Source organism: Electrophorus electricus, chromosome 21 (genome assembly GCF_041902795.1).
Source record: "Electrophorus electricus isolate QZ-2024a chromosome 21, ASM4190279v1, whole genome shotgun sequence".
In the NCBI taxonomy this organism is placed as follows: Eukaryota; Metazoa; Chordata; class Actinopteri; order Gymnotiformes; family Gymnotidae; genus Electrophorus; species Electrophorus electricus.
Genome location: NC_137517.1, coordinates 7424963 through 7441975, shown reverse-complemented (window position 1 = coordinate 7441975; position 17013 = coordinate 7424963). Strand labels below are relative to the sequence as shown.

At 39.2% G+C, this 17013-nt stretch overlaps 1 protein-coding gene across 2 annotated transcripts in view; it reads left to right on the top strand.

Moving 5' to 3' along the window:
* The first annotated feature begins 2098 nt into the window (after positions 1 to 2098).
* Positions 2099 to 17013, top strand: part of atp9a (ATPase phospholipid transporting 9A) — a 29200-nt gene continuing 14285 nt past the window's right edge. Inside the window, exons 1-14 of one of the 2 annotated variants that reach the window (XR_014119081.1) lie at positions 2099 to 2343; positions 3904 to 4048; positions 4750 to 4863; positions 5052 to 5160; positions 7666 to 7724; positions 9004 to 9055; positions 10299 to 10393; positions 10514 to 10594; positions 10728 to 10803; positions 10972 to 11048; positions 11178 to 11338; positions 11627 to 11769; positions 13782 to 13894; positions 14822 to 15031. Coding sequence is in view for 1 of the 2 variants with exons in the window: in XM_027008308.3 (XP_026864109.1) it covers positions 2276 to 2343; positions 3904 to 4048; positions 4750 to 4863; positions 5052 to 5160; positions 7666 to 7724; positions 9004 to 9055; positions 10299 to 10393; positions 10514 to 10594; positions 10728 to 10803; positions 10972 to 11048; positions 11178 to 11338; positions 11627 to 11769; positions 13782 to 13894; positions 14822 to 15031 (1503 nt within the window). In the remaining variant the exon portion in view is untranslated. The remainder of the gene's footprint in view (positions 2344 to 3903; positions 4049 to 4749; positions 4864 to 5051; positions 5161 to 7665; positions 7725 to 9003; positions 9056 to 10298; positions 10394 to 10513; positions 10595 to 10727; positions 10804 to 10971; positions 11049 to 11177; positions 11339 to 11626; positions 11770 to 13781; positions 13895 to 14821; positions 15032 to 17013) is intronic. The other variant, XM_027008308.3, reaches the window with a different exon arrangement.

Below are 17013 nucleotides of genomic sequence, written 5' to 3'. Positions count from 1 at the left end.
CCCCAGTGATTTGGTTAACTTTGCTGCTCTGACAACCTTTCCAGTGGGTACAATCAATTCTAGGCTTTGGCATTGTTTTAAGTTGGCTGTTGATTTTTGCAAGACCTTATCAAATCTGTGTTCTGAAATCAGTGGCTCTTGGATATGGATATATATATATATATATATATCTGTTGTGTTTTTTTTTGTTTTTTGTTTTTTTACTTGATCTAAATCCTAGTGTTACTTTTAGTTAAACCTGATGTAACTACTGTAGTTATTACTGTTTTTCCTCTCTAATATATGCGGGTATTTGTCACTAATATTTCAAGAAAGTTGAATGTAAGTTTTACTTGAAATTGCTTTATTCCAGAATTGTTCTACTTGTGAGAATTTTCTGTGTAATGTGACCTGAACACACACTATTGCCACCTCTCACAAAGTACTAGGACATGATCTGTTTTGTTTGTGGATTTTTTTTTTTTTTTTTTTTTTTTTTTTTTTTTTTTTTTTAATATAATTAACTGCTTGTAAGCTTATGTTGAATTCGTCATGCTCCTATTGTGACCATTGCTTTTGATGAAGTTATGCTAGGTCATACCATCTAAGGTATTTATCTTTACAGCTTATGCAGTGTAGCATAGTTCCAGCTTCCTGAATTCCTGTTATTTCCAGACTATCCTATTAAAGTGACTGGTGCATATAGCTTGTTAGATGTGTTTTGGGGGGGAAAAATAGATTTCATATTAAATTATTCTGATTCTCAGTGTAGTTTCTGCCTGCTCTACCAAAAATGTAATTTAAGTGCCTGTTTAGTGGTGTGCTTTTTTTTTTTTTTTTTTTTTTGCGCTTTTTTGCCTTTTTTTAAAAAAAGCACCGCAAGATTGTAATGAAACACTCTGTTCATGACCAAAGTGTACTATATTTTTGCATGTAGCCTTAGACTTATTCTTGTGGTTTCAAATATCCATACACACGTTTTACACCCTTCATCCCCTCCTGTCAGTAGGACTAAAGGGCCTTCCTTTGAATCCTTTTTAGATGATGTATTCTAAGGGCCAGTTTAATGCTCATCCCTGCACTTTATTTCTCTACCTTCTAAGACATGTGTGGTTTGGGGGGGGTCTTTTTTTTTTTTTTTGACTGGACCATCTGTTGACCCAGGGAACTGATTGCCTGCCAGTACATCGGTTTGTTACATCATTGTCTAACTTGTTTTTTTTTTTTTGGTTTTTTTCTTCCCCAATTTAAGGGTTTCATTGCAATTGTATACAATGGGAGCACAACACCTGTGGCTTTCTAGTCAAAATGCGCAACTTTGTTTTTGGGTAAAATGGATACTGTAGTTATCAAATGGACTGGAGCAGTCAACAAAAATCTGAGTTTCTGTTGAGCAGTGCTACCACCTGCCTTACTTGTTCCTTGTGAGACTCTTCCCCCGTTTTAAAAAGTATGCATTCAGCCTCTTATGTTTTCAAAGGTAGCAACACTATCTTGAACATAACATCAGCTTGGGTCAAACTTCTACCTCATTTAGATGCCCTTGTTGTCACTCTACTGATTTGAACATATGTATTTTTGCTGCCATGTGAGCTGAGTAAGTGATTGTCATGGTTACAATTTTTCCATAACCTGCTGATTTTAGTAATGTAATGAATGTATTGCTGGACACTTTGCACAACACTTGCTCAGAATAAACACAGACTCCTATACATTCTCTTTATATGCATTTGCCAAGCTGTGCCTTTTCCTGATGTAAAGAAAAAGATGGTGAGAGATCTTGATTTAAGAGGTCTGAGTGGTGTGGGTTTTTTTTTTTTTTTTTGTTTTGTTTTTTTAGAGTTGTTTACAGTTTAGACTTATTGTAAATATTCTGTGGTGATCGTTTTTTTTTTTTTTTTTTAATTTTTTAAAAATAAAACCCAGGATTTCTTTTTTTTTTGTATCTTGTTATTTCAAACTATGGGTAAACATGCACATACAGGGTATTAAAATGTTTATTCAAGATAACCTTACCCAGGTGGTGGTATGTAAGCTAAGGTCTAGTGTTTTAACCTAACTGCCCTTTTTCAGAAGGTTCGTTTCATACTTCCTTATAAAGACCATAAACTACTAAGTTATTTTGAAGGCAATATGTTCATAGACTTTTGAACGTGGAACGCTTCCTATAAGTAAAATCATTAGCGCTCAACTCCCAAACGCTCTTTGACCAGTTCAACACGGACAGCTCTCGCTAGCCTCCGCCCAAGTCGAAACGGCTTGGATAATTTTGTAGGCGTCAACCCGCATAGCAGAGATGACGGACAATATTCCTCTGCAGCCGGTACGACACAAAAAACGACACGACAACAAACACAAGAATGGGTAAGAGAGAGCAACGTGTTAAACCAATTTTGCTATGAAAGCAGCTACGAAAGGAATACGCCTGCGGATGCTAGCTAGTTATATTGGATAGCTAGCTACCTAGCTTGGTGGCTAATAACCATAGGCTTTGCCTATCCGCTCCGTCAAACGTTTACCGTTAATCTTATTTTGTAAGAGGTGACGGCACGTTAACGTATAATTATTACAAAATACAATGAATTTAATTCGTATATTATATAAATTAATGCAGTATTTAACCATTGTGCCTTAGCTAACGTTAACCCAGTTTATCAGTGAATGGGGTCCAAGGCAAGCCTATACAAGTGAAAGGATGACTAGCTACGGAACATCCTTGTTCCGGGTGTTATCGGTACAGGTGAATATTGTAGTTTCGGACCGATATTTATAGAACATGAGCTCGAAAAAAGAATGAACAGAAAGGGACAAACGCACCAGGTTGTCTGGGGTTAGCTAATAACCTGGTTGTGTTTTATCCGTGCAAAGTCAGTTTTATTTAACCAAGCTAACATTAGACATTTCGCTAAACTAGGCGGGCCTAGAATGAAAGGCTTAGTGTTGGCGCAAGGGGAGAATGGAAGATCAATAGTGGATTTTCCTGTTATCTCATTGACTAATGAACACGATAGCTAATTAGTTCAAGTGTACATAATTGACTGCCCAAGTTATCTTCAAAGGAATATGTAGCCTAGTGCCAAACCCATGTTACCTAATGCCAGTCCCTATTGTCGTCTTGTTGAGTAGACTTGGTAGGCATTTTAAAAGACGAATAAAAGGGGTAATCTCAAAATCTATATTCGGTGTCATGGCCTTCTACACTGATACGGCACAATGAAGGCACAGATGTTTTCAGTAGAATCCATTTCTCATTTATCTATATTTTAACTACCAGAAACACGTTTTTTGTTAAATCTTTAATAAAGCATTTTCTTTTGCGTCCCTAAGAGTCAGGTGACTGTCATTTTTATAGACTCTTTTTAGAAGAGTTGGAGAACAGGTCTGTCATGTTCTAATTCATTTGAAGAAAATCAGGGCACGCCTTTGCATTTCATAGTCCAATAGTATTGGCCCTAAGAAGGCTCTTTTACCAAGACCAAATTGGTCAGGATGTCCCTCCAGTTGCCCTCTGGTTTATTGAACAGTGCCTTTACTATATCCGTGAAACACATAAGGTCTTTAGTATTAATCTACATTACAGAGTTAGTAGAGGGGGAAAAAAAAGGATTGGATAATTATCTGCCAAACCAACCTGTATTTTAAATGGTGGTAATCAATCAAATATGAGTTGACACAGAGGTTTACACCAGTTCTTTTTTCTTGGAGATAAGGCTTGTTGAGAAAGGAGGTGGTTGCTTACATGAAGTATTATACTGACTCAGCATGGTTCATAAACCTACACCTAAAGTTGTAATGAAGTTACAGAGGCTGTAAGACAGGGACGGTGATGAGGGTGAAAAAGTACTGACTTTTGGATTACACATTAAAGCAATTGTATGTGATGTCTCAAAGTAAAAAAAAAGAGTTGAATCCTTTTGCTCTTAGGTGCTGTCCATGGTCAGGGTGCTGTGGGATGGGGGATTTTCGACCTCGGACGGTATGGCTAGGCCACCCGGAGAAGAGGGAACAGAGGTACCCCAGGAACGTCATAAACAACCAAAAATACAACTTCTTCACCTTTCTCCCTGGGGTAAGGCACTTTAAATGTTAACCTAATATGGAAACATATATACTTTACTATGGCTTGTGTCAAGTTAGGACATAGTCAATAAGATTCCCTTGTTTTCCATAGTTTCCCTAAATCTGTCTTGTCTTCAGAGTAATTTCCTTATGCAATGGCAAGCTCCTCCTTAAAACGTTATTTACCATTTTTTAAAATATTTGCATTGCAAATGTTGATTACTTTTAGTACTTTTGTATGTAAGAACAAATTGGTTGCTGTCACTGGTGTGGTGAATATTAGTGCATAGTACTTGCATCTTGCTAAACGCATTACAATATAATAATAACACAATCCTTAACTGCAGAATTAAGGGGAAAAAAACACCTAGAATCACACTCTCTAGATATCTTTAAGTAATGATATAAGTACTCTGTATGTATAACAGGCCTGTAAAGTATGATATGTTTGACACAATGTTTTACATGCTTAGTTATATTATTTTTGTTGATGCTTTTAAATGTCTACAATAATGTATTTTTGTGTTGATCCATTATTGTCTTTGTGCACATCTTTGGTAGTATAGGTAGTATTATTTCTTTTTCATTTAAACCTCCTAAAAGAACATTTCTTCCTCTAAATCCAATCTTACAGCACTGAGAAGAGCAGCCAAACTACTAATAGGCATGTCTTATGTCTTCCAACTAATATATGATACACTATACTTGTAGGTGCTGTTTAACCAGTTCAAGTACTTCTTCAATCTATACTTTCTGCTCCTGGCCTGCTCTCAGTTTGTGAATGAACTCAGACTAGGGGCTCTGTACACTTACTGGGTTCCACTGGTAAGTAAAGTTGGTATTTTTTTTACCTTTTCTATCTGTATGTGGACTAGAATTTGTTTAATTGCTTATATCCATGAATTTCATCAGTCTCTCTAATGAACCTGAAATGAAAAAGGCTACACCCTACTTATATATGTATGTATGCAGATATGTGTTTATCAATTTATTTATTATTTGTTTGTGTACAGGGTTTTGTTTTGATTATTACCATAGTGAGGGAAGCAGTTGAAGAAATACGATGCTTTCTACGAGACAAAGAGGTCAATTCACAGATCTATAGTAAGCTCTCCACAAGAGGTGAGCTATTGTTTTCACTGGGACACATGGGATGCATCTGAATGAGTGCTAACAGTATTTGTCTCATTTCTTTTTTGTTGGTATGTATATACATGATAGTTATATAGATATATAGGTATAAGGTTTGTACAGATGTGCATATTCCAAGTACATTTAGTGTATGGATTCCCCTCCTAACTATATGGACAAAGTATGTGAACACCCCTGCTAATTATTGAGTTGCAGTGTTTGTTACATTTATTGCTAACAATTTTAGAAAATTAAGCACATATCAATCAAATGGAGTATTAGTAGTAGAAGGGGTCGTGCAGAAGAGCTCAGTGACTTTATATGTGAAATGTCATAGGATTCCTTTTCTACAGTCATTTTGTGAAATTTCTTCCCTGTTAGATCTGTCCTGCTCAATTGTAAATGCTATAATAGTGAAATGAGTGTAGGAGTGTAGAAAGTAGGAGCAACACCAGCTCAACCATGAATCGATAGGCCACACAAACTCACAGAGCTGGAACAGCATGCGATAAAGCCCATAGAGAATAAAAGTCATCTGTTCTCTGTTGCATCATTCACTGCAGAGTTCCAAACCGCTTCTGGAAGCAAGAACTGCGAGTCAGGAGCTTCTTGAGTTCGCTAAGCACAATGCCAAGCATCAGCTGGAGTGGTATAAAGCATACTGTCACTGGACTCTGGAGCAGTGGAAACATGTTCTGTGGCATTGTGAATCATGTTTCACTATCTGGCAGTCAAGTAGACACTGTCTGCCAGGAGAACACTAGCTGTCGGAATGCATGCCGACATCAATAGTGTAGCGGAGGAGAGATATTGTTCTAAGGCTATTTTCAGGGTTTTGGCTATATCTCTTAGTTCCACAGAAGGGTAATCTTAATCCAGCATACAGTTAAAAGTTTCCAACTGTGGGGCAACCATTTGGTGATGGCTCTTTGCTGCTCTGGCATGACTGTGCCCCTGTGCACAAAGACATGGTGTGATGAGATTGATGTGGAGGAAGTCCACTAGCTTGCACAGAACCCTGACCTCAACCCCACTGAACACCTTTGGAATGGAACCTCAAATGCAAGCCAGGATGTCCGCCAAGCTCATGTAGATGTGGTGATCAGGTGTCCACATACTTTGGACATATAGGTTATATAACGTAATACTTGTACTGAAAAATAGTAGCAAGCACTTGATTGGTTCAGGCCATTGTTTGATATTTATGTGTTGGTTCCTGTGTAATGGAATCATGTTAATATAGTTTAAGTTAAAGGCATTTGAGTCTGAATGAGTAGTTTCAGGCATGTTAATAACATGTCAGGCTTAAAGAGGTGTGAAGGATTGTGTTCAGTTTGGAGCAGGGATCTTAAAGGAATCATAAATTGTGGAGAATAGCTTTTGACACTAGAAAATCAGAGAACCTCCTGTGGATTCTGTCACATGCTTTCCTTTGATCTGGCACCGTCTCTTCCTCATAAACTCTGTGTATTGTAGGCCTGCAGTAACTCTCTCCATATAGAAGTCATATAAAGCTGACCAGTGGCACTTTGCTACAGCTATCTTACCTGGTAGAGCCACTGATGGCCAACAGGACTGGAAAACATCAAAGTTTGTCATATTTAAAGTGCCCCTTGCCTCCTTTTTATTGAGTCACCCCATTCGAGGTGATGGTGGGATTTATGGTAGCGCACAACGTCCGGTATGTAACAAAAGAGAGTTTATGCCCTTTTGAGTTACAGATTGTGAATAACCATTGGAAATTAGCTTGTGTATTCAACAAAGATCATAAGCAGAAAACAAAATTAAAGGTCCTTAGCAGAAGAAAAAAGATTGTAGGTACATGTAAGTCCTTATATCTTGGATCCATTTTTGCTTAACTTTTAATTTTTAAATGTGAAGTCTTGATTTAGAATATATATATTTCTTTATTTATTTATCCACAGGAGGTTCTCTGAGACATATATATATATATATATACATTTTTCTACATATTTTGTCCTTGCTCACATCTTTATCACAAAAGTGTACAATGACCTTTTTGATACCCGACGTGCATACCGAGATGTGTATATGTTAATGCTTTGCATATGTATTGGAGTAAGGTCTCTGCACAGGTTATAGGTCGCTGACCTTTTCCAAACAATTTTAGTCTTTCCCGCTCAATGGAATGAGAGAGCATTCTGCCCTCTCTCAGAATTCTTGTAAAGACTCATAGGAGGGTATTGTTGAAAAGTAAATGGAGAACTCATGGACTCAAGGCCTGGAAAATCTCAGAGGAAAGTCTTCTAGTGGGTTTAAATATCTAAACACATAGCTGAATCTTGTCATCGAAATAAGTAGATGTATTTGGTGGAACAAAAACATTATAAACTATAAGAATATGAGTTCATTTATGACGTTTATAATATTCATAATACTTTAAGGCAGTTTATAAAAATAAATGTAGGCATCACAGCCACATTCAGTTTTTTTTTCTTCAGATTTTAGTAATTGTTGTTCCCTGTCTTCCCCCAGGAACTGTGAAGGTAAAAAGCAGTGGGATCCAGGTTGGAGATCTTATCATTGTTGAAAAGGTTAGTGTGTTAATCAGCTCTGTCTTTGTGAACATTTGAGATCTTGTGACTAATGGCATCTCATCCTGATGAATGCTTGAGCTGTTTACCTGCTGCAGAGACTTGTAATTTGATTCCTAAACCAAACAGCCAGACATAACAGGCTTTGTATGTTAAAAATAATATTCAGTTTCAATGGATTAGGGTGCAAGGTCTTGTTATTTTTGTAATTTACCTTTTGAAGTAACTCAGTTGTATTACACATCTCCTAGAATAAAAACTACAAATAAGTAATTTAAGATTTCTAACCCTAATTTTTGGTGTTATGTCAACAACATAAAGAGTATCTAACTGAGTCTATACTTCTTCTGTGTTTCATTCTTTCAGTTTTAAAATCTATTTAATCACCTTTAATTAGTTAAATTGAGCTGTCTGTCATTTTGAAGAACTGAGCCTTGTAGCCCAAGGCGAGTGGATAGTTATTAGTAATCCCGTGTAATTCCTGTAATTCCAATGGCATTTAGCATCGTCTTTTGTTCAGGAGTTACCATTTTGCCATGCAGTCTTGCATCTTATTGTAAGAAGATTGGATTGTTTGGCGTCTCTTTACAAGTCTGAACACTTTAAACGTGAGACCAGGCCCACGTCCCCAGCTGCCACCCAGAAGAGGCTTCCTCACATAGCTCAGATTTGCACTGAAAGAGAATTTAGGCATGTTACACTCAAATATTTGCACCAAGGTGTAAGTGGTAATGTTCCTAGATTCTATTCCATGAACTTCACCTGATTCTTTAAGATTACGTGCTTGTCGGTAAATGTTGAGGTAATACATTCCTGGTGAGAGCTGTCTTTGGACTCATTTGTTCTTTCTTTTGAAGGAAATGCAATTCTGTATAATTATTCAGAGCGATGAGCTCCCACATAAGTTATGTACAGTAAAATCATAATTAAATAAAACCATAATGCTATTTGTTAAAACCATAACCAGTGTGTTTGAGGTAAGCAAGTCATGTGTGTTGTTTTGCGACATCTGTGGAACTGAGCAGCATGACCAATTCGTCTCTCAGGAAGTCCAGAGTAGATTGGCAATGGAGTCAAAAAGTGGTCAAAAAGTGAGTCATTCTCAGTGAAGGAATAAAATGGGCCATGGCCTAATGATTTTCTTCAGGGCTTCCTCTATAAACCAGGCAAGTAGTGTATGTGATCAAAGACAAATGGGGCTTATTCCCCCACACCAGTAGAGGAGATGCAGTAGGTTAAGTCTCTTTTTTAACTTTACTTTCTTTCCACTGTTTTTTAGAATCAGCGTGTTCCTGCTGACATGATCTTCCTAAGAACCTCTGAAAGAAATGGTAAACATCTGTGGGTCATTCATCCCAATCTCCCCAACAGAAAGAACAGGGATGTACCGTGTGTGTGTAGGGGGTGGGGGGTGGGGGGGGACATTTCGTTGGAGGATTAGACTAAAGTTTGAACAGGAACTGAATTTACAACCAAACTAACTGCCAGAGAGATGGCGTGCAGTGTGGCGTTATGGTTTTTGAATCTTCTTTTAATACAGAGCTTTGACTGCCTGACTTCTTATGGCGTTGAATAATCAAATCTCATCTTGACTGAGATTTCTTTTTGTTTTTCAAATGGCAAGGCAGTTGTGAGGAAAATCAAGACATGCAAAGTGGCACAGAAAATTGAAAGAATACACAAAACAAACAAATGCAAAGGGTTTTGGAGGGGCAGAAAGACAAGGTACCATCTGAATAAACAAATGAAGAAGTGATTGAGTTGTTGCATGCTATCCACACTGGTGTATTTCTAAAAAAAAAAAAAAAAAAAAGGTTACTACTAAATGAATGGTGGTCAAGAAACAGAACAATAAATGTATGTATAGAAGAACAATCCAGCTTTCTTCTGAGAAAACAATGTGACCACATGCCACCACAACTATTTTTTCCTCCTTTTTTCTTGTTTAAATTATTGTTGTTGAATAGACTTGAACACCATTTCTTGAACACCAGTGAAATTTGCCTTTACAACAGGGGGAGGAGCAGGCCTGGTCGATGTGTTGGTTTTACGGGAAGGAGAGCATTGTTATCTGCCCTACAGATGGAGGCCATTAGGTCAATTATGAAGAGCCTAGGGTTCCACAGCCCAGGCAGGATGACCCATCTTTGAGATGGGGGGCAGGGCCTTAGCAAACCTACCACACATACTCCACCTTCATTTAGAGCACTATGATTTTTATATTGCTTAATATTACATAACAGCTAATGCTTCATACATATATGCTGTAGGATTGCTGCAGATGGTTTTATTCCATATTATGTAACTTGAGTGAAGTGTAATTTTCCAGACAGATAGGCGTGTCTAGCTCTACTGCAAGGCAGCAACAGGCTGCTCTGGTAGCACAAAGGATTTGTACTTCACACTGCCCCCTAGTGGTCAGTGAAGTTCCCATGCAGTTTTTATAATGTTCATGTGCTGCTTCAGCTCTGTTCCCAGATGGAACAAATACAACTCCCTGCTCAGAGATATCATGAATTATTGCACAGATGTCTCAGGTGCAAGGCACCACCTTATCCGCCTGTTCTTCTTAAGGCTCGTGCTTTCTGCGCACTGACCAACTGGACGGCGAAACAGACTGGAAACTGCGCCTCCCGGTGGCCTGCACGCAAAGACTCCCCACAGCAGGAGTGAGTTAGTACAAACACAAATCTACATGCCCATTTATAACACTAATACTTCAGTCTTAGGTATCCGATGTTGCCAAGGAGTTTTAAATAACTGGCCACTGCTCTTGTGGTCCCCTCCAGGACCTTCTGCAGATCAGGTCATATGTGTATGCCGAGGAGCCTAACATTGACATCCATAACTTTGTCGGCACCTTCACCAGAGTGAGTACATTTCTGCTCCCATGAGAGCAGAGGTTACACCATGTCTTACACATGGAATAGTGAAAATGGAGCCTCGTGAACGGCATGCCTGTAAAAACTAACGTGGTTTGCATTGTGCATGTGCCGCTGTTAGGAGGACGGAGACCCTCCAGTCAATGAGAGCCTGAGTATTGAGAACACACTGTGGGCCAGCACTGTCATTGCCTCTGGTAAAGAGACTCCTCTCTGCATTTACCCTTCACGTACGCTTTGCCGACCAGTTTGTCACCAGTAGTGGACGCCTGCATGCATGCCCTTCATTTGCTCATCTTCTTTCATGATGCTGTTTGTTTAATGTTACTGCGCTACCCCCAATGACTGTGCACTTGTGACCTCAGGTACCGTGGTAGGGGTGGTGATTTACACCGGAAAAGAGCTCCGTAGTGTCATGAACACCTCGAACCCGAGACACAAGGTACAATTGACAATGTGGACAACTAAATGGTACAGCATGTAAATATTATAAACTTTTATTTGTGAAGGGATCATAAGATGATTGATATTGAAATGACTTTTTTTTTTTTTTATTGGTCTGGTGTGGCAGATTGGGCTTTTTGACCTGGAAGTGAACTGTCTGACTAAGATCCTGTTCGGAGCCCTGGTGGTAGTTTCTCTGGTCATGGTGGCACTGCAGCACTTTGCCGGACGCTGGTACCTCCAGATCTTCCGCTTCTTGTTGCTGTTCTCCAATATAGTTCCCATCAGGTGAGGCTGTATTCTTTAACCTTCCTGCACTCTACTAGTAAAACACATTTGTAGCAGTAGGATAAATATTTGTTATTTAATCAAATATATTATAACTATAGTATTGTGTTGGTGGTTTGGAACCAGTCAGCCTTAAGTAAAATATTTATGTGCCAAATGATTTGTTGTCAATTTCATGAAATTTCACGTGATTTCTAAATTATTGTCATTAATTTGTGCACTGTACAGGATATACTATTGTATTTTATGATTTACCCTATAAAATGTCTCACTGCTCTTGGTTTGCAGTTTGCGCGTAAACCTGGACATGGGCAAAATGGTGTTCAGCTGGATGATTAAGAAAGATTCTAAAATTCCTGGTACCGTGGTCCGAGCCAGCACCATCCCAGAGCAGCTTGGACGGATCTCATACCTTCTCACAGATAAGACCGGTGAGCTGTCTCATCTTGTGTCCGGCCAACTAGAGTGAGCCATTTTTTCTGTTTGTTTTCACACTGGGTCTCCTGATGTAGATGGCTCCTACACCAAATTTCTGTGTCGCCTGTGAAACACCACAGTACAACCCAATACAACCAGTCCTCGAGGTTAAACACGCCTTCTCAGAGAAGTGTTAGATTTGCCACTGTATATATTCAAGGCACTATCCACAGAGCATCACCAAATGTTTCAGCACACTGGGTGGAGAGTGCAAAGCATTCGGCATACCATGTAGCTGTGTGGATGCCAGACTAAATCAGCTTAGTATTCTGAAGGTGAAATCGATCCATTTTAGACTCTTAAAAGTTGCTGATGAGGCTTAAGAACTGCATTGATGGCAGTGGTAGCGAAAAATGTAGTATGGGTTTTCTTTGTGTTTTTAATGAGAAAACGTTATAATGCACTTCACTCAGTGTCTATCCCTTGTGCTGTCAGCAACTGTGAGTTAAGTTGTTGAAACTTATACGGCATAAAATAAAATGGATTCAGACAACAATAACAGAGTGGAGGACATAGAGAGCCATTGTTTTCGCAGTCAGATTTATGATCTGGAATCCAGTAATCATTTGAGAGCAAACCAGTGAGCATTTGCAAGTCTGAAATGAGAGCAGTGTGTGGTTTGATGCGAGAGGTGATAGTGTTGAAGTGTTTTTAGAAGTTGTAGACACGCAGTGCAAGTGTAGTTCAGGCCTTTCCCAGAGGGCTTACCTTCTATTCTCTCAGCAAAGACATGCCACGTATTAGAGCTTTAAATCATATGTAACCTGAAGGCCCTCGTCCCAATCTCCCCCTTTAGAATCTCCTTCTAGATTTATGACACTGACCCCTTATAAAATGATAGATGCTTTCCCACATAGGCACTAGAGAGAGAGGGAGCTGTAATGTAAGGAGCAGAGAATGGAAGCCTAGCTCAAACATAGCTGAAAGGCTTTGTTAATCAGAGTGGGCTGTGCTAAGGTGTGAGGAAGCACACTTTAAGCCTTTGGTCAGTAATAAACCATTAGCTTTTCAATTCTTTCTGCTTCCAGTGTGCCTCTGTGAGTGAGGACAGTCCATACCCACGAATTACTTTTTCTATGTGTGTATTTGCTGGAAACTATTTATGTTGTTGAATTTTCAAGCAATCGAGTATTATGAATACAATATCAACAAAAGAAGTGCATCAAAGCAGTATTCGGGAAATTTGAAAATATATGTCAATGTATTCTTCAAAATAGGCACACTTTATCCTTGGTTTGGCTATTTCATTGACATTTATAATATTCTCTTTTACTTTGAAACATTCTAACTTTAAATGCAGGATATTTGATTACCTGTTTAAACATACATAATGTAATTAAGTATTATGTGACTACAATAAGAGGCTCTTATCAAACCAAGAGTTGTGTCAGCATTCATTTTTAAGTGATATTTATGCCACAAGTTCTTATTTCATGTATAATTAACAGGGTTCCCACTGGTGATGGAATTTTGGGAATATAATGGAATATTAAATACCAGACATGGAATTCCAGACATGGAAAGTCTGGGGATTTGAAATTTTTTTGTGTCAAGTCATGGAATATCGGGCAATTTTGTTTGAAGCATCTTTGAATTTTAGTGTCCACTTATATTTTCATGCATTGCCTGTACTGTGTGGGTGCTTGTTATGGTTACTTTTTCCATGCCCATTTAACAAAGGTGGTTTTTCTATTCATTACGTGTCATGGAAATTATTTTTAGTCAGTGAAAGTCAGGCAGTAGTCAGGGAATTTTACACTTAACTTGGAGTGGAAACCCTGAGTTAAGTGTTTTGTTTAGTGTCATGTTTAGTTAGTACTGTCAGCCTGACTATCAAAGGCCAGTAATCTCATCTTTCTTGCATCTGATCAGCTGTTATCAGTATTTCAAGGTATCAGAGGTGTCTCTTTGCATTAATTCCAGTTTCCAAAGGCCCACTAAAGCACCAAGTGTTCTATTGCTGCAGGCACTCTCACTATGAATGAAATGGTGTTCAGGCGCCTCCATCTTGGAACTGTGGCCTATGGAATGGACTCCATGGATGAGGTGCAGAGTCATGTATTCAGTGCTTACACTCAGGTAACTAACACTTATGGTATTATCCACAAATGAGTTTCAGTGGATATTCTGGTGTACTGGATGGGACTATATAATAACCTGAACTATACATCAGCTAAAGCTTAAAATACAGTTAAAATACTTAAAAGACTTAAAATAAAGATGTGCATCAGTGATCAAAGGCTGCATGTTTCTACTTATCAGATTCAAAAAATGTGTCGTATCTGATAATTGTGAAATGACTTATGTATGATATTGTTATTCTAATAAATCTCCCAAGCTCTGTTTCTTTTATGTGGAACTATTATTCCTCTTATGTGGAACTATTTTAACTATTATATAAAGTTCCAATGACACAAATTCCAGAGTGGCCCAAAAGGTGTGTTCAGAGTTCTTTAGGGCTGTATATCTCCTATGACTAGGCCTTCAGCCTCTGCCTTCTGACCATTATGGACATGTTTTGTCCCTTTGACATCAGAGGTCATTAGAGTAGGAAGCAGAATTTGCTGCCTCCCTGCCTCCCATAGGCTAATTTAATAACTGTGCCATCATTAACCCCTGAAGCATATGGCCTAAAAATAGCCTCAGCAAAAGCTAAAGCTTATTGTTCATATTTTTTTCCTATACATATGGGAGTGTTTAAAAGGCCTTGTGGAGGCTGTGTACACAGGCATCCAGCAGGAAGTTGGCTGACAAACAGTTCATCATTTTGTCACTGGGGTTAGCGGGGGGTCTAGCTGCAGTAGAGTAATTAAGCACTCTAATTATGGTACTGATATTCGTCTGACCACATCTTCATATTATGCAGATTATAAAACTTTTGTCACCAGTAGCACAAAATTAAAATAGTAACAAGTATTACCCATAAGAGTTTAGCAACTATTCTGTCGCTATTACTGACGTTGTCATTAAACAGCTGATCCTGATTTCATGTTTTTGACTCCACAGCCCCCTCACGACTTCGCAGCCTCCAGAGCACCAGCCACAACAAAAGTGAGGAAGACTATCAGCAGCAGAGTGCACGAGGCGGTGAAGGCCATCGCGCTGGTGCACAACGTGACACCCGTGTACGAGGCGAATGGCGTGACGGACCAGGCCGAGGCCGAGCAGCACTACGAGGACACCTGCAGGGTGTACCAGGCATCCAGCCCTGATGAGGTAACCTTCAGGCCAGCGCTGCTGTTCCACATGCCCCAGCAAATGCAACCCAACACGTCCTCCATGGTCACAGATGTACAAGATCATCTTATCCATAGCAGAACAGAGTGCCATAATTGTCTTTAATTGCCCCAATAACCTAAGATGAATATGAGGTTTAAAAAGCAAACAAAACTGTTATCAAGGGAGGTGATCAACTCTAAAGCTAAATGGAAAAAAGATAGAAATGGATTAAGGGCCATCTGTTTGTGCTCTGTGGTAGTTATGAGGCTACAGGCCTACTGCTTCATACCACTGTATCAAATTTCAAAGTGTCCTGTAATAAGGAGTTTAATCAGTGTTTTGGCTTTGTGATTTGGGCTAATGGCTTTGATAAAGCAAAACGTGGGTAGTCTGAAAACATTTGGTATTTGAAAGATCAAGGACTTCTTTTCTTTATTTGCTTGATATAGCCTTTTTGAATGCTGAGGGATTCCTCACAAGCTATTCTGGTTGCTGTTGATTTAGCTCAGAGTTCTTTGTTGCTAGTCATTTCTCCCATCTCCGGTCTTTGAGCAAGAATTTCTCCTGATTAAAGTAAGAGTCACTAAGATTATGTTGAGAAATATCTTATTGGTGTGTCACATGTGCAAAGGCATATAGAATAATGAGGACACACAGTTACTCTTTGTCATTGTGCTTCACCAGTGTTGATTCTCATCTTTCATGTTCTTAAACATGTTTTCAAACCTCTAGATTAACTTCTGTGTCTGAAGTGTACCCATGCAGACGATTAGAGTCTGCAAAGTAGATGTAGCCCAGTAATGTTTTCTCGGACCCCTGATCCCAGGAGGCATGTGGTTTTGCTGATTTGTTCAGCATATGCACTCCAGTGCCTGTGCTCATTTATGGGCAGTGGGGATTGAGTCAAGGCCAGACTGTGAGAGTGGTTTGGTGCTCTGACTCAGGCAGGCAGGCAGGGGGCGGAGGCGAGCCGCAAGCCTACGCACACAACCCCCGTCTCCTGCAGCAGCAGCGGAACCGTTGGCGACATACGTATCCCTGCGCTCCTTCTGGCTTAGTGTGCACGTACACAGCGAGACAGTGACTAAGCATGCAAACACACACGCACACGTACTAGCTATCACTCACACTGCAGTCTTCATTCAGAGGAAAGAAATTCCTGTTGACTTGATGTCAGAGTTAGTTGTGCAGATGGCTTTCAGAGGCCCATTAAGCACCTGAAAATCAATAAGGTTTATAGGTTTACACTACACGTGGAGCTCGATAGCCTTGCCAGAGGAGGAAGTGCCAAGCTTGGTCACAGGTTGGCTATAAACAGAGGAGTGTCATGTTACCAAAATCTGAGCTTCATTTGAAGTAAAGACTGATTTGGAAAATCAAAAGTTTTGTTGCCAACAAGAAGGAAAGGGGCTCTATTAGAACAGAGACACAGAACTGGTCTCACGAAGGCCGTTATAGTAGGCCTCTTTTATCGACCACTGCTGCTAAACTGGTGTAGCAGTGGAGCCTCTTTACATTTGGCCTCTGTCCTTCCATCTGGATGCCTTGAGATATGTCATTAGCAGCTAGTTGCAAAGGGCATAAGAAATAGGGTTTTTGATCTCCCCATAACCTCTGGTCTGGAAGTTATTGGGCAATAACTTCTCCCTCCCAGAAATACCCCCTTTTAACATTACACTAATGGATGTCATCTGGTTTGCTTTATCTTCATGTGTCCACCAAAAAGAAAGTAGATGGTTGTTCTACACAAATCCAGTTGCGGATTTTTGGTGGAAAAAGTATAGTATAGTTTACATTTTTGAAATGTGTTGTATTTTGGTTAATTTCCTCCTTCATTTTGGGTAACTGGCTGAAGGAATGATTTCTTCCTTGAGTGAAGGTACTGAACTGTTTCTTTATGGTTACAGTAAGGTAACAGTCATTAACAGGTAGATGAGCACTATCAATGGCACAAATCTGGGTAAACAAAGGTACTATAT